Source organism: Neomonachus schauinslandi, chromosome 2 (assembly GCF_002201575.2).
Source record: "Neomonachus schauinslandi chromosome 2, ASM220157v2, whole genome shotgun sequence".
In the NCBI taxonomy this organism is placed as follows: Eukaryota; Metazoa; Chordata; class Mammalia; order Carnivora; family Phocidae; genus Neomonachus; species Neomonachus schauinslandi.
In genome coordinates, this window is record NC_058404.1 from 130,502,356 (window position 1) to 130,527,601 (window position 25,246).

General features: G+C 36.3%; 1 protein-coding gene across 1 annotated transcript in view; it reads right to left on the reverse strand.

Annotated features, from left to right (window-relative positions):
* Window positions 1-645: 645 nt before the first annotated feature.
* Window positions 646-25,246, reverse strand: part of MMRN1 (multimerin 1) — a 62,934-nt gene continuing 38,333 nt past the window's right edge. The window contains exons 4-8 of the mRNA XM_021702402.1: window positions 24,759-24,872; window positions 23,263-23,436; window positions 16,201-18,189; window positions 2,626-2,772; window positions 646-1,409 (exon numbers count right to left, since the gene is read on the reverse strand). Of these exons, the coding sequence (XP_021558077.1) occupies window positions 988-1,409; window positions 2,626-2,772; window positions 16,201-18,189; window positions 23,263-23,436; window positions 24,759-24,872 (2,846 nt within the window). The 3' untranslated portion in view covers window positions 646-987. The remainder of the gene's footprint in view (window positions 1,410-2,625; window positions 2,773-16,200; window positions 18,190-23,262; window positions 23,437-24,758; window positions 24,873-25,246) is intronic.

The window sequence follows — 25,246 nt, forward strand, 5'->3', positions numbered from 1 at the left end:
GAGCCCGATGCTGGGCTCGATCCCGGACCCTGGGATCATGACCTGAGCTGAAGGCAGACGCTTAATGACTCAGCCACTCAGGCGCCCCTACAAATGAAAATTTTAACATATAAAATTGATCAACACAATTGAATCACGGATCTGTACCTCTGAAACAAATAATGCAATATATGTTAAGAAAAAAAAAAAGAAGAAGATAGCAGGAGGGGAAGAATGAAGGGGGGGAAATCGGAGGGGGAGATGAACCATGAGAGACGATAGACTCTGAAAAACAAACTGAGGGTTCTAGAGGGGAGGGGGGTGGGAGGATGGGTTAGCCTGGTGGTGGGTACTGAGGAGGGCACGTTCTGCATGGAGCACTGGGTGTTATGCACAAACAATGAATCATGGAACACTACATCAAAAACTAATGATGTAATGTATGGTGATTAACATAACAATAAAAATTTTAAAAAAGAAAAAAATTAAAAACAAAAAAATTGATCAACACAATAGTGAAGAGTAAAAATCAAAGTTAACAGACAAACAAAACAACAACAACACTCTTGGTCTTTGAGTAATTTATTTGAATTGTGAATTTAGGAAATATATGTTATATATTTATATACATAGTGAATAACAAGAGGTAAGCATTTTATTGGAAAGATTACTGTGACTGACAAAACTGAATGATTGCCATTTAATTGGATTACCTTATGTTAAAATGACTTAACACGAGAGAATAAGAACTGTTATGTTAACAAATGCACTTTACTTTCTCTGCCACTAAATCACTTTAGGAGCAAGAACTTCTTTGTATACAGGTTATCCAAAAGATACTCAAATAATCTTATGACAGAAACAAACTTACAGCCTTACTCAGATTAAAAAAGAAGGTGATTTTCATTTCATGTAGAAAAGCCCAAAACAGAGCAGATGTGCAGGCAAAGACAAATAAAAACACTGGCTCCTTCTCAGTGAAGGTGATAGTCTGTCTTTCGTACTAATTTATGTACGGTATAACAAGTAACCACTAAATGTCGTAGCAGGGGGAAATTTGGCGGGGATTGTTCCTTTAACAAGTCGCAACCACACTTCCTGCCCATAATTTAATTCTAATAAAGCATCCCCAGTTAAAACTCTGTCGCAGCGTATTTCACTGTTAACATTCTCAGATTCAAACGCAAGTTTGTCTCTTCCATCAACCACTAAAAATCCAGAGATATGGGCACTAAATGACTCAATGGTGTACTTAAACACATACACTCCAAGATAAGGAATTCTGAATTTTCCAGTTCTTGGAGTATACGAAGCTCCATAATTGACGTCCAAATTGTTAAATAGGATAGGACCAGGCGTCGTCATTCCATATGTGTGAGATGCAAAAAAGGCCACCATTGGTGCATATCTGTAAGATCCTTTGGAAAAATCTGTTAGAGGAAAAAAATGGAGTCAGTTATCATGTTTGTTTTTTTCTTAATCATGTTTTGCCGTTCCTCATTTCTTTATCATTTTATCTCAGTTATATAAAGGGGTAGCAGAAGAAACAAAGGTCATTCATCAGATTTTTAACAAGGGCATAGGTGTCTGGATGCTTGCCTCTTCTCTTGGCTGAATTACCTGAAATCATTTGCTCTCTGTGAGCCTCAGTTTCTCCATTCAGATCAAGATAGAATGATAATAGCGCTTGATCTATCCCTCATAGAAATGCCTCAAAGATTAATTTGCATGTTGCTTTGATCTCTCCAGAGATAAAGGAATTCAAAGCAGTCTATGATTATTATGGTATGCCAGAATGTTTTAAAACCCCTTGCAGGAATTGAAGCTGACATGATGTAGAAACAATTTTTCCAGCACCTTGTCAGTTTCTAGAGGCTAAAACGGAAACCAAACGAAGTCATATGCACTATAGAGAAGTAGACAAAAGCAATTTTCTATGTAATTAATGCCAAATGTACCTACAAAGGCTGAGATTCAAATAATAGTCTAAAAAATTTACTCTTTGCTATGCAGCATATTACTAAGAAAAGCCTGATTTGAAATATGTTTTTGCAGTCATTAAAAGAAAATATATTTTAAATGCTGCACAAATTTTTTATATAAAAATCAGAAATGGTACACTCTTGAATTTATAACAAACAATATTTATGAAGGTAAATGGACAAAAAAGGCATTTTGTTCTACTCAATACATTTGAGCATGTTCTAACAGTCCTCACCCAGTCAAAATGACATTATTAGCTTAACCTTCAAGGAAGACAGGCTGCCAATCACTTTTTAAAACTTCATTTAAGTGATCATATGTGATATGAATCAAAGGTATATTTCTTTATCAACTTGTTTGAGGAGAAAGAGTTTATACCAATCAGATATATGCATCTGTATTTTCTTTTGAGATGCCCAGGAAAAGAAAAAGACTGCCTCTGTCATATCAATATTGAAAATGTCCACAAGTGTACATCAATATGGATTTACCTGGCCGACATTTACACTTGTAAATCACGTAGTACTAAGTTTCAGAGGTTAAAGGAATTAATCCTCACATGAGTCCAGATTACTCCGGTTTAAATATTCATTGGTAAATACTTTCAAGTAGTGTTTTTGTTTACGATAGCGAGCGAATCCAAGGACGCATGCGCGTTCATACCTGGCGCCAACGCGTTTTCTTGCACCAGCTTGACGGTGCAATTGTCACCCGTGAAAGGGTGTCGGCAAGCGCAGACAGAGCTCCCTCTTGCATTTATACACGTGCCCCCGTTCTGGCACGGGGACCTGCTACAGTCTGAATACTCCTCTGTTACTGAAAAAGAATCAAGATAAAAGAGGGTCAAAGTGACCTATTTTCTCGTTGATCTTATAGTTTGCGGCAGAATGGGAAAAAACCCTGAAGGAGAAATAAGAAAAATGGGTCCCTGGGCCTAGGCTGGCCGCCAGCGTAGTCACAGGACTTCATACAAACCTCTTAAGTCTCTGAGCTCCTTTTACTGCTTCTTGGACGTGGGGATCATTCTGTGGCAAAGTGGGGATAATCCATTGTATTTCTTTGTGTAAAAATGTTAAGATTTTGGTCAACTGTAGAACAGAATACGGTATCTGGACACAGATTTATATATATTTGGACATGATACATGATAAAGGTAATATTTCAAATCGTTGGAGAAGAAAAATGTCTATTCAATACATGGTGCTAATATAATTGAATATTCATAAAAACATACTTTCCACATGTACAAAAATACTAAAGGTAAAAAACCCAACCTATATGACGGTGTTACAATCAAGTAAAAGGAATATCTTTGTAGAGCTTTAAAATTTCGGAGAACTCAAAGCAAAACAAAACAAAACAAAAAATCCAAAAGCCATAAGAGAAAAATCCTGACAGTTGACCACCTAAGAATTAAAACATTTTTGCAACAAAAGTCACCATTATCAGGTTCAAAGACAAGTGACAGATTAAGAGAAAAATGTTTTCTCAGACACAAAGATCTAATGGATAATATCCATAACATGAAAAGTTCTGACCAATCTAAAAGATTGTGGGGAAAAAAAAGTGAAAAATGAGCAAATGATATGAACTGGCCAATTACCGAACGAAAACCGCAAAAGTTCATTAAAATTTTTAAAGCTTATTCAACCTCACTACTAATTAAGGAATAATGAATTTTCACCACCAACATTTTTATATCAGGTGCCAACATTCTAAAAGATAGAAAATATTCAGTCATGAGGAAAATGGGCATTCTCATACAATGTTGGTTAGAGCTTAAATTGTTAGAACCTCTGAATGAACAATTTAACCATATTTATCAGAATTAAAATGGTTCATTTGCTCAAAGCCAGAAATTTTTCCTGGCAGAATATATACTCCAGAGACACTTGCCTATGTATACAAAGAGAACTGTTAAAAAATGTTCTTTATGGCATAATTTGCATTAGTGAAAAATTGTCAGACACCTAAATGACCATTTCATTGTTAAATAAATTATAGGTATCTTTTCCCTAAGGAATATTAGACAGCAGTTAAAGAATGAGATAGATCCCCCGACACATTTGATTTACTGAAGGCAGAAAGCTCCAGTTCACACATTAGATATGGAATAATTTCAATTATTTAGGAACCTCAAATTATGAATATGGTTATAAACATAATACATAATTATGTAAACAGAGAAAAGGTTGGGGAAAGAATACATTGTTGGCCACGGTTACCGCCATGGCGCCACCTTGTGACAAAAGTGTAAACAGTTTACAATTCACTCATTTCAAATCCTGATTGATGATATTTAAATTTAGGGTTGTTTGGTTTAACATTTTTCTCAAGAAGTGAGATCTGTAAATGTTTTATATACATTATGCTTCATATTTGAATAATTCAAATTCACATAGATTGTGACCAAACTACGTGCCTGTATTGGAATTTTTTTGCAAAGAAAATACATATTACTTATGCAATTAGAAATTGGTTTGCCTTATTGTGATGTATTCTCTGCAATATTCCATAAACGATTTTGCTCACTAAGATACATATGGAAAATATCACATATATGCAATATCTTTTCGAAAATATTTCAAACTGGCCTACATTTCTTTAACATCTTTTCTCAACCAGGTGAATAGGTTCTTAAATCCATCTATTTACTGTTAGCTATCATTCTAAAACCTAGCCCATTACTTCCTAGTTTTAAAAACTTCAGTGATTCTCTACGACCTATAGAAATGTGAATTCTTGATGTCAAAGCACTGGTTTCATTTGTTTTCACACTTTCTGAATCTAGCACAGTGATTGACTCACAGGGTGGTGTTCAATTACTGTGTTTCACTAGGAATAAATCAACTGTGCAGGGGAGCTGGGGGGGACACTGAATTATTTATGCAATCTGACTAGCTCTATAATTCTTATTTTCCCAGATGGGAGAATGCACTCTCACCTGGAGACTCTGCCCCTGCAAGAATCAGGGATCAAACAGAAATGTACTTTTTTTGTATTGCTATTGGCTCTACTGTGATTCTATACGACCAGGGCCTTTGCCTTCCATTTAATGTCTAGGATGCACCTCTCATTTTTCTCCTCTGTCTATTCCATTACGTCTAGGAATGGGGTGTTTCCTTGTTCTCCTTGAGTCGTTTCAGAGGATGCCATTTTGCCCTTTATTCTGATTTCTTTGCAGGGTCATTCATCTGGAGGAAGGGTTCACTTGAATTTGCTTGGGGCCTGCTATCTCCTATCGCTGTAGTAGCTCGAATTTGCTGAGAATACACCTGGTTTGCCCGCTGGGGCATCTCTCATGTTCCCACTGAATTCCTGTTCAGGGTACCTCATACACTGGTCTGCACCTGCTTCTGTCACTTGTGTTTTAAGTTCCTTTCTTGTCTTCTTTGATATTTTCGATATCTCTGTTCTCCAAGTCCCCACCTAAATAATTCACATTATGACACATAAAATTATGCCCATGGCTCCCAGAACTGGATATATTAGGAATAGACTCTAATTAGAGCAGGGTACAGTAATAATCACCAGTTATGATCTTATACTGAAATGAAATGACCTTAAACTTCTGTTAATGTTATATAAGCATGAAGTACTCATTGTCTATTTTTGCACCTGTATTGCATTGCGTCATAACAGGCCTTCTATGCCCTGATGTCACTGAAATTACCTAAAATCTCATATTTATGTAATTCATTTTAGCATGAATTTGCAATTATTACCAAGAAATACATTTATATTATAGGACTTATCATCTGTCCATAGAAACTTAGTTTTAATTCTGCATACTATGTTTTAATGAACTCTCCCAGCTTCATCATTTCCAAATTTACGTTTTCTGTGTTCATCCAAGTCATTGATAAAAATACTTAATGCATCAGTGTTGAGCACAGAGCTTTATTACAACTAAGACTGATTGGCATTGATTTATCAAATTGAAACTATTTACATTTTAATATACAATCAGCTAAAATCTACTTTTGTACATCATCCAACTTATACTTTTTACTTTATTACTAAAATACTTAAAAAATGGTTAGGTACCTTTCTAAGTTCCTGTGCATGTCTGTGCTCAAAAGGCAATTTTTTCTTGAATTAACAACAAAAATCAGACCCCCCAAAAGCATCATTTTCTTCCTGACCCCCCAAAAAGCATCATTTTCTTTTTGAAATCTTCTTTCATCCCCGTCAATAGAATTAATTACGTTAATTCTCTTAATTATTGTCAGATGCTCAGAAGCTCTCTTGTTGAACTTATCACACTCCACTGTGATTGCTCCCATGTCCTGACTTCCAATTAGATTGTGAGCTTTCGCGAAGTCAGGGCTCGGGTCCAATACTACCCTTTGTGTCACTACTAACTGGCTGAGTGCCTGACATACCGAGTGCGGAAATGTCTTCTTAAAGATGAATAAACCAGCACGGGGTGATGTACGGAATTGCTGAATCACTATATTGTACACCTGAAACTAATACAATGCTGTATGTTAACTACGTGGAGTGAAAATAAAAACTTAAAAAAAAAAGGTGAATAAAGAAATTAATGAAAGATTGAGTAGATGGCAACATTCTTAATCCAACACTCTATCCCTTCTCCACAGTTCTCAAAGACCAGGTAGAGTTTGATGCTATGATGTCATTGGCACGTTTTTCTAGAGACATGGAATCATCTCAAGCAAACTTTCCACAGCTTCTCTCCTACTTGGGCTTCAGTAACTCTTAAACTCTTTCCAGCCCATTTATTTTCTTTGGTACAGGTCAGTGCAATTAGTTGAACAGTCCTGCCAATTCAACATTCTACTATCTTGTGCAAATGGCATAACTAATCTTTCAATATTCATTTCCCTGCTCTGAACATGACTAAAATTCCTTTGCCATTGTGTTGGAATGTTTCATAAGCTTCAATTTGTTCTGGTCTGTTCTTTCTGAACCCTAATATGTGCTCAAGTTACATTTTCCTATTAATCCTACTTCTATATTTCATAAACGTTCATGTTAAATTTGAACTGATTGGAGAGCTCCTTACATTTTCAAAAGCACTCTGCCTTTGCTAATATTTGCCATTCTTTATTATAATTATTTGCGTAATCTGCAAGGTCCATGAGAAGAGGGAGTGTGTTGAATTTACCACTCTGTCCACTTAATCTTTCTCAGGGCTCATTCAACACTTGCTCAATAGATATTTAATGGATAAAATGAAGCAGCATATTATATGGATGTCTTCTCCATTCTTATTTTTATGTTGGCTTTTCATAATGTTTTACATATTTTATTTTTATTTTATTTGGTATTTTCATTGCTTAGTCCTGTTTTATCATCAACATCTTATTTTTTCTTTCTTTATTTTTAACAATAACATTGCAGAGGGCAGATAACCCTGATCTCTGCTTGGAGCAGAATGGAGTTTCCAACAGATTAGTGAGGAAACCTAGCATTGCCTCTGGGCCAGTTTGTCATACACAGAGAAACGCATTATGTACAAATCCACTACACAACTTTGCTCAAGGTAACATGTCCACACAACATTAGGACTTTATTTGTCATCCCAATTCCAGTGCTCTCTAAAATGATTCCTTCCACTTATGGGTACATTAACTTTCAGCACTGGGGCGCCTGGGTGGCTCAGTCGGTTAAGCGACTGCCTTCGGCTCAGGTCATGATCCTGGAGTCCCTGGATCGAGTCCCGCATCGGGCTCCCTGCTTGGCGGGGAGTCTGCTTCTCCCTCTGACCCTCCCCTCTCTCATGTGCTCTCTCATTCTCTCTCTCTCAAATAAATAAATAAAATCTTTAAAAAAAAAAAAAAAAAAAAAACTTTCAGCACTATGCTGTGTCTCCATTTATCAAAATTGTTCCTATCAAATAAGGTTTATCCTTCCATTGTTCTAAAAATACTCCATATGTTCCTTTCCAACAACTTTAAGAAATGTGAATATTTATTTGTTTATATGAAATTTCCAAATTCATTGTTCTAATTACTCATATTTTGTCCATTGGTGTATAGATGGATGGAAATATTGTTTCCAGCCATCTTTACTACTTTTCCTTCATAGTATGTTTTTATTTTTGTTCTTTTTAATCACATCTGTTGGTCTTGATACTGTTTCTGGGATCTTTTTTCTCAGTCCTTCAAATATAATTTTAGAGCTCATTTAATCATATCAGATGTATTATCCCTGTCCCAGAAGATTTACTCTAACCTTTGTCATTAAATTATCATTCATTTATCTTAAGTCATGGTCTAGGAAATTAAATGTTTTTATTTGATATTATCAACTTTATTCACCTTTTTCTTAAAAATCATAACTTTTAATCAAAAGCACTATTTGAAAAATGACAAATACATTAAAATATGGTCAAATCATTAGTCATTAGGAAAATGCAAAAGAAAGTCATAGATACAACTAAATGTTATTCAACATAAACATAGATGAATAGTTCCAATTAAACTTATAATAAAATACTTATTATTTCTTTTCAGAGTCACTTTTAAGCTGTGCATAGTAAAATTGGCAATTAAAACCTTAAAGCATGTTTCTCAAACTTAATGTTCAGTAAAAATTTGGTACAGCTGTTATTTTTATGCTTCAATTTTTGGTCAAGATGTAACTCAGACCACTATGCAATAAGTTCACAATATGTGATTTAATAATCCCTACACTTTCCTTTTCATGTTTGATAACCAATATGACAGAAAATAATACCACATGGGCAATTCTGAATTTATAGTGTTTTTGATGACCAGTAGAAAGACATCTATTCATTGTATTTAATTATAGATCAGCTAATAATCAAATTTGGTTTCACCCTTGGGTGCCAAAGAAATAGTCTATTGTTGAGAAATAGCTCCTGTGATTCTTGTTAGAGAAAGAACCCAAGCACATGCAGTGTCTGTGTAAATGGCACCTGGTATTCTGTCCCATTTCCTTTTTTGGTCAGACCGTGTGTTATAAATTTTGGTTCAGATGCAAGTATCAAACACATGGGCTCCTGCCTGCTCACCTTAGACATCATGGCCATTTTACAGCACGACAAGGTACAGGAAGGGGCTGTCAATTTTGTCAGCATCCTCTCCTCAACTGTCATCCTTCCATCAGAAGGAGAATTACATAGAAAGCTGGGGAGTCATTTCTTCTCCCAGGGAACCATAAACAAAAATAGTTCATTTAATTTTTCTTCGACACTGGTAGGTTTTATTGATACCAACTAGGGAGACTATCCCCAGTGGATAGGCTTGCTAATCAATTGTGATACAAAGAATACCTTTAAGATCATGAACAGAAAAGAATTCATTGAGCAGGCCTGAGACTGCTATCTTTAGAAAGGCCTGCCTGCCAGGTTTTGCCCTTAGCCCACATCTGGGCTTTTGGTTTCTTGCCACTTCCTAACTGTAAGTGTCATTCACTGTGCCCCGACTATTTGTACAAACAATATGGTTATGCTGAACATCTGCCTTCCTTCTGAGAGTCCAGAGTTTTGGTAAGTACTAGGCAGAGGGTGCCTACATAACCAGTCCTGTTATGGACTGAGTATTTGTGTCCACTCAAAATTCATATGTTGAAATCCTGACCCCCAGTCTGATAATATTGGTAGGTAGGGACTTTGGGGGGTGACTAGGTCATGAGGGTGGGGTCTTCATGAATGGGAGGAGTGCCTTTTTTCAACAGACCCTAGAGAGCTCTCTCACTCCTTCCCTTTCTGCCACATGAGAATACAAGGAGTTGACAGTCTGTATCCTGCACAAGGGTTCTCATCAGAATCCAACTACGATGGCCTGATGTGAGACTTTCAGCCTCCAGAACTGTGAGAAATAAATTTCTATAGTTTATAAGCCACCCAGTCTATGGTACTTTATTATAGTAGTCTGAATTGACTAAGACAAGCCCCAATAAAACCCTTGGGTGCTGACTATCTGATGGACTTCTCTGGACAGAAATATTGCACGTGTGTGTGTGTGTGTGAGACTAGAGAAAAGAGCGCACATAAGCATGCTCCCTTCTTGGACACAGTGAGCATAAGAAAGCTTGCACCTAGATTTCTCCAGACTAGGCCTGTATCATTTCCCCCCACTAATCCTTTCACGTATCTTTTCATCAAAATAAACTTCAGCTGTGTGCATCACTCTATGCTGAGTTCCAGGAGTACTGCCAGCAGATCACCAAACTTGTGTGTGGTTTTGGAGACCTTATAAAACACACCATAAATTCTAAATTCAAGCCGTTATCCTTCAAAATTTAATTAGCTTAAAAGTCAACCATTTTGGACAGAAGTCAACTTATTAGTTATCTTGAGGTATATTTGAAAATGTTAATTTTTTATAATATGGAAAAACATGAAGAGTAGAAAACACCTTGGAAAAAGCCATTATTAAAATTTTTGCAGATATTTTTCAGCATTTATTGATACACATGCATTTTTGTGCAGCTAAGTCTTTACATTTTGTATCTTATTCTTTTTGAGTTATCATTATATGATAGGCATAAGCTCAGTTATAAACATATGTTGAATTTGAAATGCCATGACTTATAAAGATAGGGAATGATGGAATACCTAAGTCTGTAAATTATGTTGATATATGTAAATAATTATGTCAAATATTAAGTGAAAATATTAGAGAAAAACCATAAATGTTGGGTATAGCTAAAAAAAAAGCATAACTAATTTCATAATATACTATTTACAAGTTAGTCCATGATTCTCAAAATAAACTTTTGAGGTGGATATATTATTCTATATTTTACAAATGAGGAAAGCAAGGTTTAGGAAAGCAAGTTTTACAAAAGCAAGTTTTAGGAAAATGAATGACTTGGTACAAACAAAAACGTTGCCCGGCAAGACCTGAACCTTGGTTTCCTGACTCCAAAATCAGTGCTCCTTAGTCATCATAACAGCCTCAATGCAGAGTCACAAAAATTAAAAATGGGTTTAAAATGGAATAAAACAGTGAAATATCCAGGCTCTTATTTTTTCTCTTTTAAATCACTTATATCCTCAGCAATGATAATTTTAAAAAGTTGTATTTGGTACACTACCAAGTCTTACGTGGAATGTAATCTTTCTTAAGAGGAGTGGTTAAAGGGGCAATTATGAATCAAAGAGGTTTATTATGAGGGTTAAGTATATCTGGTAAATACTGGGAATACTGGTCACAATAAAAAGTCAATGGTCTCACGAGCACCAGGTGCTCGTCCTCAGTGATGTTGTTGCCGATGTGGATGTGTTACGGCAGGACTGAGCTCCTCTTAGAAGGCAAGCAGCCAAACCCTCTCTGCAGGGACGAGTCTGCCAATTGCTGTACAAACAAATCTTCAAAGATGAAATAAAACCCTCTTGGTGTCTATGGGAATATTGTTTAGACGCAAATCAAATATTTAGTGATTCAACCGGAACAGCTTATCAGCACTGGCTTAGGAGGAATCATAATTAACATAACTGAATATGGGGATTCCTCATAGGAAGTGATAGGGATGAGGACTCTGAATTTTGCCCTCCTACCGCATCAGTCAAAAAAAGATCTTGCGAATAACTGATGGTCACTTCCAATGACAACTGCCCATCAGCCATATCACAGAAAAATCCAGACTGAAAAGTAGCACCTTTGCTTCCTGGTAAGTGCAGAAATGAATGGCAGTATTCGGATCCTCAAGAAGGAAAACTCCTTTGGAGTATCGATTCTGGCCATCTGGAATATTCAGATATGGCCAGACTCTGAGATAGATCTGATGCACTGAACAGAAGCAGAAGGAAGAGAAAGGCAGGTAAACATACTCCACAACCTCTTTGAGTAGAGTCGTTGAGGACTGAGCCCTGAGTCCAACAGACCAAGAGTCAGGTTCTGTCACTAACTAGTTGCATGACCTTAAGCAGAAGAGGTCAGTTCATCTCTTTGAGGGTTAGTTTACTTATCTTCAAAATAACAATAATGATAGTTACTTCCTAAGTGTTGTTAAATGAGCGGACATATATATAATTTGTACAGCACCTGTGATATAGCGTTAATAAGTAGTATCCAATATTATGTTATTATATTACTATTATTAGGCTTCAAAGGAAGTTATCAGTATTAAAATTAAGTTTTGAAAACTAAATTCATAGCGTTTTTCATTCTATTAACTGCACTTACTATTCTGCAGATGATAGTGGCTCTAATCTGAATAATATTGTTGTGAGATTCATAAGATGATGATAAATTATCTTCTGATGTTAGTTAATGTAGGGGAGCAATCTGGCTACATGGTATTTATAATATAATAGTAAAGGTCAAAGGAAACACAGCCAAATTTAGCCAGTGTGCCAGTGTGCTCGAGCCCTGGTATGAAACAGGGTATCAAACAAAGTAGTTAATTGCAGATGGTTTATTCTTTTTTTTTTTTTTGAGAGAAAGAGAGAGAAAAACAGAGCACGAGAGGGGGGAGGGGCAGAAGGAGAGGGAAAGACAGACACTTAAGCAGGCTCCACGCCCAGCACAGAGCCCGAAAGGGTTTGATCTCACCACCCTGAGATCATGACCTGAGCCGAAACCAAGAGTCAGGTGCTTAACTGACTGAGTCACCCAGGTGCACCACTGTTGGTTTATTCTTACAGGAAAACTTAGCCTGAGTCCACTGGTTTTATCGCCATGCACAGACTTCACCAGCTCACGGTCCAATGAATGCCATCGGTTTTATGGCACATAGAAGCCGGCTTAATGAGCATGCATATCTACACACCTACTAAAAGTGTTCTACACATTATGCTGCTGGTTCTACATAAAGTGAATATCCACCCAGTTCATGAAATTAGGCCAATATATCTTTATTGCCCTGACATTGTTGGCTATCTTTCCTGAAATAAAGAACTTTAAATTAATTATTAATTTTGGTAGATAGGCCTATTAAAAAATTCTACTTCCAGTAAATAAAGGAACAGGAAGCAATTTTATCAAGGCATCGTTGGAAAAAAGAGAATCGGAACTAAGTTAATTATTAGCCCATTAAGTTCAATATTGAGTCAGCTGCTATATAAATATCTAAATATAATTTTTATAAGCTCCTAACATGCATTCTTTATACTATAAGTGTATAAGTTCTTATGTTCTATTAAACCTTCTACCTCAGTTAATTCTGAAATTATTTGAATTTTATATTTACTATATATATCCAGGCATTTTTTGGTTTAAGAAAAAAAAATGACATGATTTGCCTGGTGTATGATCACATGTGCTGGAGTAGAGCTTAACTGAAACTCATTTGCAATGTCCACAGGAAGACCAAAGATTGAAATAAAATTGAAAAAGAACTTTTTATTTTTCCTAAACTAGTCTAAGAACATCTTGTATTGAACTACTACCACCTTTCTCTAGGAAACATGTACATCTGAATCGTTTGTTCTGTGATTCCACATGATAAGATTAGTCTTCCTGGATCAGACTAATTGCAAGGAAGTCATAAATAAATACAATAATTTAAGTAGTCAAGAAATAATTCAGCTTTGTATTATTCTGTGATTTTTAATGTTATCAAAACATTCAGAGACTAAATATGGAGTCATATTATGTCAGGACAATAATCACTCTTCTGTAATCAGAAAGCAATAAAATAAAAAATTCATCCAGTTGGGCATATAATTTAAGAGTGGACTCATATGAGAGGAACTCTGCCATTTCTTTCAGTAAGAATCAGCAGCTATTCTTTTCATTGTGGAAAGTTCAAAGATATTCATGAACACTTCTTTCATACAGAGAAATTTCTGTATGTTCATATGCATTGCATTGAATTCTTTCTTCCTCCCAAATTTATGCTTCTCTTCTGGTGTTTATAACATCTATTAATAATACTGCCACCCTCTCATTTCCCAAATTCAAAACTTAGAGTATTCTAGGTCTCTCCCTCCCCAAGTGCCACGCATTCAGGCCGCGAACAGCTCACGTTTTTTACAATAATGCGCTCTGCAACATATTTCTACTAATGAGCTCAGCAAAATACCTACCGCAATCCCATCACTTAAAAGGAAGAAACAGAGACCCAGAGAGGTGGACTTGCTTAAGGTTACAGAGAAATCACTGAAACAACCAGGACCAGAATCCTGGTTTGTTGTTCCTTGGATCATCGGTTTTTCCACTCCCCTGTTGTTTCCATTAATTCTACTTTCACAACAGGTTTCACATTTGTCCCCTCTGTTTCAACTTCCTCTTCCTTAGATCTGGCTCTTAATTGCTCTGCTAATACTCTCCTAACCGGTGTCTCTAATTTCATTCTTTGCAGTCGTGCTCTCTACTACTGCCAACCTCATGCCTCTGAGATACAGTTCTTACCATACCCAACCCTCTGCTCCATGTTTCCAAAGACCACTCTTACAAAACCTTGTCTAAATGCCTTAGAGTTATGATCTGAATGCATCCACCCAAAATTTATATGTTGAAATTCTAAACCCCAAAGTTGGTGATATTAGTAGGTGGGGCCTTTGGGAGGTAGAGCCCTCAATGAACAGGATCAGTGTTCTTTTAAAAAAGACCCCAGAAAAAGATATTTGCAAATGACACTACAGATAAAGGGCTGGTATCAAAGATCTATAAAGAACTTCTCGAACTCAACACCCAAAAAACAAATAATCAAGTCAAAAATTGGGCAGAAGACATGAAAAGACACTTCTCTGAAGAAGACATACAAATGGCTAACAGACACATGAAAATACGTTCATCATCAATAGCCATCAGGGAAATTCAAATCAAAACCACACTGAGATACCACCTTACACCAGTTAGAATGGAAAAAATTGACAAGGCAAGAAACAACAAATGTTGGAGAGGTTGTGGAGAAATGGGAACCCTCTTACACTGCTGGTGGGAATGCAAGTTGGTACAGCTACTTTGGAAAACAGTGTGAAGTTTCCTCAAAAATTTAAAAATAGAGCTACCCTATGCCCCAGCAATTACACTCCTGGGTATTTACCCCAAAGACACAGATGTAGTGAAAAGAAGGGCCATATGCACCCCAATGTTCATAGCAGCAATGTCCGCAATAGCCAAACTGTGGAAAGAGCCGAGATGCCCTTCAACAGATGAATGGATAAAGAAGATGTGGTCCACATATACAATGGAATATTACTCAGCCATCAGAAAGGATGAATGCCCAACTTTTACATCAACATGGATGGGACTGGAGGAGATTATGGTAAGTGAAATAAGTCAAGCAGAGAAAGTCAGTTATCCTATGGTTTCACTTATTTGCGGAACATAAGGAATAGCATGGAGGACATTAGGAGAAGAAAGGGAAAAGTGAAGGGGGGGAAATTGGAGGGAGAGATGAACCATGAGAGACTATGGACTCTGAGAAACAAACAGGGTTTTAGAGGGGAGGGGGGATGGGTTAGCCTGGTGATGGGTATTAAGGAGGGCACGTACTGCATGGAGCACTAGGTGTTACACGAAAACAATGGATCATGGAACACTACATCAAAAACTAATGATGTATGATATGGTGACTAACATAATAAAATTTAAAAAAATTTTAAAAAAAGGAAAAATAAATAAATAAATAAATAAGACCCCAGAGAGATCTCTCACACCTTCCACCTTGGGAAAACACAGCAAGAAGTCACCAGCTGTGGTCCAGGAAGAGGGCCCTCACCAGAAGTTGTCATGCTGACACTTTGATCTTGGACTATCTAGCCTCCCAAACTGCAAGAAATACATTTCTGTTATTTGGAAGCTACCCTGGTCTTTGGTATTTTGTTATAGCAGCCCAAATGGACTAAGACACTTAGCTTGGCATTCGTAGCTTGTTGTGATCTAAGCAAATCAAATTCCTGCTCCAGTATGCATTCATTCATTCAGTCATTCAACAGATATTTACTGAGTTCCTATAGCATACAAGACATTTTGTCAGGTAATGCCAAATGAATAAGACTCAGTCTGGTCATATTCATCCAGAAGCTGATTATCTAATAGCTTTCCTTAATTACATATGAAAGCAAAAATGTTCTACAGGGGCAAATTGATTGTATTACAGAGGTTTTGTCAGAAAAAAAGTTAAGAAACATGTAGACAAATATTTATACTATAAGCACTTGATGCCTAACTTACATAGGGTGGAATCAGATTCAAATGGTACATCAGTGATCTTTGAATTACTTAACTATTTACCCAAGTTCAAGAAACTGCCTTTTATGTCTTATGGTCTTGACAAACCCCACAGTTCTACTAAATATCCTTTAAATAGAAAGGGAGATTAAACGTTATCATTTCAGCAATAGCTTACCAGGAACTAGAACGTTGTCTGTGTTTCTTTGGGACCGGCCTATCAGGACAGTGGTAAGATTCACTGTTGGTTTTTTAAGTGAACTGGGTTTCTTCAGCACTGGTTTTATTTGCTTCTGAGACTTGACAACACTGGCAAGACCACCAGACAGTGTTCGATTTATATACCAAGTTAAATTAGATATGGCAATTTGAGTTTTTATTTCAATTATTGATTCCACAAATTCTGTCAGACCCTTCTGAAGAAGCTGAATATCAGGTAGGGAACTTTCTATCTGCTTGGGTATGGTTGCATTCAGTTCTGAGATACGTGTAGAAGCATTATGACACATGATTAAAACTTCAGACAGAGTTTTGTTAAGTGAAGTGAAGTGAACTGAGAGGTGAATGGATTTTGCTTCCAGCGCCTTAAATCTGGAAGTTAGTACCTGCAGTTGAAGAGCCTGGTCTCTCTCATTTGTAGTCGCACTGTCTTTTTTTAGTGAAACATAATAAGGTATGAGTGTCTTGGTCACTTTAGTCTCAATACCTTGCAACCTAGTTTCAAAATTTTTGGAAATCTTTGTGGCTGAGAGTATTTTTTCCTCCAAATAACTCATATTTTGCTGGTATTTTATCACTTGGGAAGTGGTTTCATTGAACATTTGATAAATCTTTTGAAAGCTGGACTGACTTAGTTTTTCATCCTTAGGAATATCTGCAAGGACCTTGGCAACTTGCAAAACAAAGTTGTATCTCTGATTGTCATTGACCAACATCTGAATGGAATCATTCAAGCGTTGGAATTGAGAAATAAATGTCAAAACAGTTTCCATATTTTGGGTACATTGATGATGGACTTCGGGATTATACTTTATTGTACTTAAAGTCTCTTTTAGCATGTAGTTATCTTGAATGAAATCAATGGCATTATTTATAATAGTCATTGTCTTATTTAGGCCATCTTCCATTTCTAAGGCATATTCATTGATACGTCTGTCCAAGGCATCACTACGACTCTGTACTTCATTCCTAAGTGAGTTGTGTCTTTTTGAAAGTTCTTTGATGAGAATACTTAGACTGTTGACAGCACTAGTCAGGTGTTCCACTTTTTTCCTTGTAACTATTCCTTCTTTTGGTGGTTCTTGTATCATTGTCTCTTTAAATGGTGCTGCCTGCTCAAGCAAGGGTTGAAGGATCTCCATATCATAAGTCAAGTCATTTAGCTGCTCATTCATTTTATCCATCTTACTGTCCATTGGAAAGAGAACGTCAGCCAGTGTTTGGTTTAAAACTTGTAAATTCTCTTCTGTGTCCTTAATTTGAAATTTAAAATCATTTCTGCACTTGGATAGCATGTCTTCACATTCACCCCTGATAGATTCTTTCTCCATCTCCAAAGCAATAGTGAGATTGTTAATCTTGCTGTCTTGGGTGTGCAAATCATCAAACATTTGCAGCATCATCAAACCCTGCTTCTTTATATTCTCTTGTAGAGCAGACATGTGCTTAGTGACATTACTGCTAACTGATTCAGCAGTTGGAACACGCCTCTGATCTGATACTCGTTCAGTTGATAAAAGCTGCTTGTGAACTTCCTTCATTTTAGAAAGAGTCTTGTTGAGGGATTCATAATACAAAATGCTCCGTGAATGCTCCTGTTCTAAAGCACCTTCTAAATGAGCTTGCTTTGCTTCTAATTCTTTAATAGGCTTTTCACATGTAAAAGTCATTTCTTGCCTAATATTCACAATGTGATTTTTTAGATCTAGTACATCAGTCAAAGTGGGCCTGTTTTCTTGCATTAAAACAGACTTTTGCTGGACTGCTATTGAAACCACAGATTCATTAACTTGACGAATTATTTGTCTGGTGTTTTCAAGGTCCTCTGATAAGCTTGATACAGTCTTGAAGAGTTGTGCTATAGTCTCTTGCATGTCATTCTGAAAAATTTTAAATTGCTCTCTTACTATGTTCTTTACCAGATCATTAATGCTTTTGGATTTTAGACCTAGAGAAAGAAATATTAAACACCAATAAATGATATATGATTTTAATTATGTAAACTTTAGATATCTCTAAAAAGATAAAAGTTTGCGACTAAGCACTAATAACACATAATAATAAAAATAGTTCTTCACTACACTTACTTATGAAATTTTAAAAATTACTATAGTTCATAGAAGGTGATTACATTCTTAATTGATAAGTCTGAGGGGAGAAATCAATTGTGGTGTAGAACATACCAGAAGCATAAACAAAAGACATGAAGGAACTGATACTGACTTCAGTTAATAGATCCTCGTATGTTATGATTCTAAGTCTACTCTTACTCTGGTACGAAAATAAATGGCTTTGGGCTTTCTGGCTCAGTAAATAATACCTGGTATTATCTCATGACTATGTTATTAGGTTGCTAGTAATTAGGTTTCAAAGCTTGTGTTTTGAGCTCATAAAAACTAACAAATTGACGGCAGAGAAGAAATTTAATGAGATTCCCAAATAAGGAACAATATAAAGTAATGGTCACAAGATTCAACAATAGTTTATATCAACAATAAAATAATAATGAGAGGTTTGGGGATCACAAAAAAAAGTCAAATGAAAATAGGAATTCAAGATATACCTTGATTATCATAATATGACATTAATTCCTAACAAAAATAAGAGGAAACATGCCACTAATGAAACACACATCAGTATTTCCAGTATTAAAAAGCATGGACTGATCATAAATCAGAATTATGGACAGCTCTAAAAGTAACATAAAAAAAAAAAGGAAAAGGGTCCTGAAGTATTAAAAACTCAGAACTATTCCAAAGAGGAAATTAGTATTTAAAAATGGAAAAAAACCCAACCCACCAAACCTGTTACATACAAAAACAGAAAACGGGAAAAAATAAAACATGTGCTTGAGGTGTATTTATAGTACATAGCTATGAAGCCCATGTAATGGAAGATAACTCCACTCAAATCCAAAACGGTAGCTAATGACTATAATGTAAAATACTGGCAACATACTACACAAAGCATGTAGAACAGGAAGGTCTGCACAACTGTGATGTGACTTCTGGCTGTCATAAAGCCTATTTAAGAAAGGTAATTGTAGAATAAAAATATAGGGTCTCTACATGTCTCTATTTCGTAAGCAAGTTTTAAGAAGTATCTGAGATGCATGAGAGATTTACATAAAAAGCATGTGAAAGATCAATTATAGCAAATACAATGATGTATTGCTTGAGCATCTTGATATTAATCTGATACAAAGACAAAGCTGTAAATGTTGTTTACATGAATAAATATTTCCCTGGAAATCCTATACCCTACAGGTCAATACTGCTAATTGATCTTTAGGGAATAGTATTTCCAGAGTTAAAAAAATTTTTTTTTTTACATTTCTAAACATAGTGAAAACTGAAATACATTTAATAGGCCAAAAAACATAAGTAAGTGAAAATCAATCTGTATGTAATGGAAAAAATAATAGTAAAATGTAAAGTAAATAGTAAAAATGTAAAGTATGGGAACAGTAAACAATGACATAGCACGAAAGTACTAAGGAAAGGCTAAATTAATTAGAAAAGTTTAAACAATCACAATCAAGATAAATTATACTGAAACAGTCCTGGCTTTTATATGTAATAGCATGAATAATTGCACCGCAGGCTTTTAAAGTGTTTTTATTTTCTAAATTTTACTTAGCATTTAACCGGTAACTAACCCATTTGCACAACAAATCTTCACTGAGTGTATTTTATATGCTACACAGAAGGTAAAATTTGGAAAATCAGATTTCTGATACTAAAAATAGAATATGTTAGCTTCACTGGGTGTGAGTTGCTACTCAATAGCAAAGTTATTTTTATCATACTTCCCACAAGATCATTTAGTCATTTCCTGTTAGTTAAAATGGTCTTTAATTTTCACGACAACTTGATGAAATACAATAAAATATTTAAGTTTAGGAATCAGACCTTCTTGGAATTTGTATCATTTTGGTCTTAAAGTGTTTTTCAAGATTGAAAAGGTAAAATAAAACTTAAGTGTAACTGAATTAATTAATTGTGGATAATAAAAATAGCTGTTTAAATTCAGCCAACAAAAAATTATGTGATCTGGGGCACCTGGATGGCTCAGGCAGTTAAGTGTCTGACTCTTAGTTTTGGCTCAGGTTGTGATCTCAGGGCCACCAGATCGGCCCAGTATTGGGCTCTGTGGTCGGCACAGAGTCTGCTTGAAATTCTTTCTCCCTCTCCCTCTGCCCCTTACCCCCCATTTGTGCTTGAGCAGGCATGCTCTAAATAAATAAATAAATAAATAAATAAAATTTTTAAAGAAAAAAAAAACATGTGATCTGAAAATCAGAATAAGAATGGTAGGTAAAAACACTGTAAATAGGTAAAGTGTAGTTCAGAGTCTGATCAAAGTAACTAGGAAAAAAATAAACAATGAAAATGGAAACTAGGAGGTGCTTTAGTTATTATATACATTTTTTAAGATTTTATTTATTTATTTGAGAGAGAGAGAGTGCGCACCAGCAGGTGGGAGGGGAGGGGGAAGGGAGAAGCAGGCTTCCAGCTGAGCAGGGAGCCCGATGCGGGACTCGATCCCAGGACCCTGGGATCATGACCTGAGCCGAAGGCAGACGCTTAACCTGACTGAGCCACCCAGGTGCCCCTATATTTTAAATCTTTAATGGAAAAATATACTGGGGAAAGGCTAAAATCACAGCAGTGTCTGAAAAGAAATCAAACAGACTATTAGCTTTAAAAACAAATTATTGTTTCTGGAAAAGGAGCTTTTCAGATAACATTTCCATAATTTGTTGCTAAAAAATGTTCTGCATAAGAATCTGATTTTGCAACAATATGTCAAAGTGCTTTATGTCAGTATCTGAGTGGGAACATACTTTTTAACTCTATTTGATTCTGTTTCATGTGACTCATGTGCTTCTACTTCCTAAAAAAGACGACACTGTGGTGACTTAACAGATAGGTATGAGATCAGACATGCTGGCGGGCCCCTCTGTGGTTGTGAATGTAGGGCCTATTCATAACATTCAGGTGCCTCTTAAGGAACTGGGACATTGGATGTCGAACAGTTTCTGTGGCTACTAGTAGATAAGCCCTGTTCCTCATCCTGGATGTAGAGTAAGCAAGCAAAGAGGTGGTGGTTTTGTTAGGCAAGTGCAGTGCCATGGGGTGAGTTTAGTTTTTGTTACCTGAATGAATATTCATTAACTACAAGCTCTCTGGTTTTCATAATTGATTATGCTTAGCACACGACTAATACCTCCTAATGAGAGGAGAATTTTGCTGTTGTTGTTGTTATGAGTGTATGCTTTTTTCCTGTGTCACTGCCAGAATCTTTGCTAGTAGTTTCACAAAGAGCTGTTGACAGGCCTAATTCTCTCTAATTCTCTTTGGTACTGATAACCAAATTTTGCCAAACAAATTTCATTATGGTAGTTATAGTCAATTATATACTGTTTCTATTTGACTTCTTTCTCATGTTGTCACTTCAGGGAAAATATATTCCCTTCTCATGCTTGTCATTGGTAAGTTTGGCCATAGGGGACATGCCAGAAATGTAGGGCAGGGTCTTTCCTTCAGGGGCTTAACAGCACCAATTATTTACATAATTAAAAAAAACATCATGGTTGCTGCCATACTGGTAGATGATATGGAAACCTCCACCTTATCTTTTACCTGCGAACCACAGGTGAAAAACAAAGAAAAAACAACGTGATAGATACAGGGTTATACAATAAGTATACTTTTATGTATAAAACAAAGTGAAAGGGATCCCTAATCCTGAAATTTGGAAACATACAATAAACCCGGAGAACTGAGATATTCCTAGTGACCAAATTACTTGCTAGAAAATCCATGTCCTCCTTGAAGCCCCTTTGCCTAATTAATTCCTCCTGATCCATACCTGATCCATAGCATATTAGTTGAGATGGTTTCTTTTTGTAGAGGTCTTCCCTGGCGCCCTTAGATTGGATTTGTTGAAACTACCAAACGGTCCCATTGTACCCTGTGCATAACACGACCATAGCAATTGCTCACTATCTATGTGGTAGGCAGATCCGTGTGGTAGGCAGAATAATGCTGCTCCACTCATGATGTCCACACCCTAATTTCCTGAACCTGTGAATATGTTACCTCGCCTGGCAAAAGGGCCTTGGCAGATGTGATTAAGGTTAAAGACCTTAAAATGAGAAGATTATCCTGGATTATTCAGGTCTATCCAGTGTAATCACGGAGCCCTTAACAGAGGAAAAGGAAGGTAGAAGAGTGGGTTTGAGACATGCCATGAGGACACAACAGTGTTGCTGGTTTTCAAAGATGGAGGAAAAAGGCCATGAGCCAAGAAGTGCAGTGGCCTCTAGAAGCTGGGAAAAGCCTCAGTTTATAGCTATCAAGAAAATAGGACCTCAGTCCCACAACTGCAAGAAAATGATTTTTGACAACAATTGGAATTAACAGGAAATGGATTATCCTGTAAAACCTCCAGAAAGGAACACAGCCTGCTGTTTTAAGAGCATAAAAGTTGGGCAAAGCTGATTTACATTTATAAAGAAATTATTATTTCTATTACCTGAGATGTTTTAGGATGTATTTTATTGATTATACTCCATAAACTAGATAATTTCTGGGGTAACAACATACTTTAGATTTATCCTCAATATATTCATCAATATTATTGAGACAACCATATATTTGTGCCTTGATAATTCTTTCTTAACCTCATCTTTATCTTGAACTGGAAACCACAATGGAAGTAAACTAAGTATGGCTCATTTTAACTATAAAGAAAGACAAGTTAAGCTGTAACTAGTACTTAATGAAAACAAATCAGATGAAATATTGAGTAAAAGATTTGACTATACAGTAAAAAAAAATATTTAGATGCTTCAAATTATTTCAGAGATTGATTTATAAATATCTTACTCCAAAACTATACTCTTAGACTTTTATACCACCCAATCTAAAGCAAAGATTCCAAAATGATATGAGAAAAGATAAATGAGTCATTTACCTTTTGTCTTAACTGAGTGAATATTTCACTTTACTTTTACCTTTTAGAAAAGATTGAAATTCTCTGTCTTTATCTTCACTGATTTTCCCTTCTAGGGAGGAGTACGTGTTCCTTACATCACTCACAGCCAAAGAAATATTGTCAATCTTCTTCTGGAGAAGGGTCAGTTTCATTGCCTGGTAGTTCATCTGCTCGGTCATCTTTTGTGTCACTGCTGCATGGAAAAGAAAAAAAATATGTATATTCTTATATATATATACATATACATATATATAATACTATTCAAATATCATTATTCAAATATCATGATAGGTTTAAAGGTAATTCAAATAAATCATGTTTGTACTACATATTTGAAAATATAGACTACTGTATATGCACTTAGCAAATGGCAGCCTGAATTCTACACTAAGGGTGAAAATTTATAATATATAAATATATAACATATAAATGTAAAATACATATATATATACATTTATAATATATTAGATTTCTAAAATGTTTTAACTTTGCCCAGAATCTTCAGTCTTTTTTTTTAACTTCAAAAAGTTATTGTTACATTCTTAAAAGATGAAGAAACTGAGGGACAGAAAACCAAGGTATTACTGGTTTGAGGTTGGAGAGCTAATACCTCATCTTCTGCTTTCAAATCCAACATTACAGAATTAAATATGTGTGGCTCTGTATGTGTGTAGTCATATCTACAGTCTGAGGATTTTATTCCTTACTGAGGTGTTCTTTAATGAGTGATAAAGATTCAGATTTAGTCTGAATCATTTAACATAGCAATGATACTTCCCATGCTTTTTCATACACACTTCAGTAATTCAAGGAGGATTTTATAGTATTTTATGAAGATACTGAATTCCAATCCCTTAAAAAAAAAAAAGTACAGTTTCTATGATATATTCACCTTTATTTCCCCTAAGTCCCATTTCTCAATTTGAGTGCCCTATTTAGTATGACTAGATCTGTGGCAAACACACAGATGTTTTCAGCAGTAACCAATCTTATGTTTCTAAGAAATAAAGTCAGGCCTAAAAGAAATGATTAGAAAGATGAGGAAATACGTGGCTTGCCAACTTTGGATCAACATGAAGTTCTTGTTGATTCTAAGTCACAATTCTTTTCCCTAGTCAGTGATCCACATCCTTGGTGATCTCTTATCAATCAGTGGAAGGGAGCTTTCTCAGCTCCTTCAGATGATGACGTCATACCTTCCACCTCAAGATTCTTCCACGATTTCAGGCTTTGGAGGACAAGAGTTTGACCTTACTTTGGACACCTGTGATTTCCTTACAACTAGTATAACAGCGTTTTTAATCGTCTCCTGTGTTTGCACACAGAGCTTCAAAATTATGCATGGTCCCTCCAGGCTGGGAACCTACGGGTCCTCCACAGACAGAAAAGGACTGAGAGGTATGCTAATGTGTCACCACCAAACATTTGACAGCCAAGTGCTTTCTTGTTTGGAAGTTGTTATAAAGAGTGTTGACAATAACTGGGTTAGGGATGTTAGCAGTTACGCTCTGTGACCTGCGTCACCACAGTCTCGCTGCAGCTGCTGCGGCCGCTCCTCGGCGGTTTCTGCGCCGCCGGCGGTGTGACTCTCAGCCTGCTTGCTGTGCATCAAGGGCGGCTGCTCCTGGGCTAGACGGACCCAAAAGGAGAAGAGAGAGAGTTAAGCATTGGGACTGCCTCATTTCTTCCAGTCCTTCAGGGATGCGGCTGCCATCCATTCCCCCGTGTCCGGAAGCACAGTGCTCGGCGATGATTGCCAAGATTGCGGAGGGAGCTGCTCCGCCCTCCCCCGGAGGGCCACGTGCTAGGGCGTGGGGTTGGAAGTGCAGGACTCTAGTTCCGTTTGGGAAAAATAAAATCATTCAGGTCTCCTTTTAGGCGAAAATGGATGGTAGTTTGTGACAGCTGGGCCAACTGGAGGGCATACGCTGCCTGCCTAATCGAGGGGACTTTCAAATCGGCTGTGTTAAAGGCTTTAGAAGTGGACTGTGACAAAGGCTGCT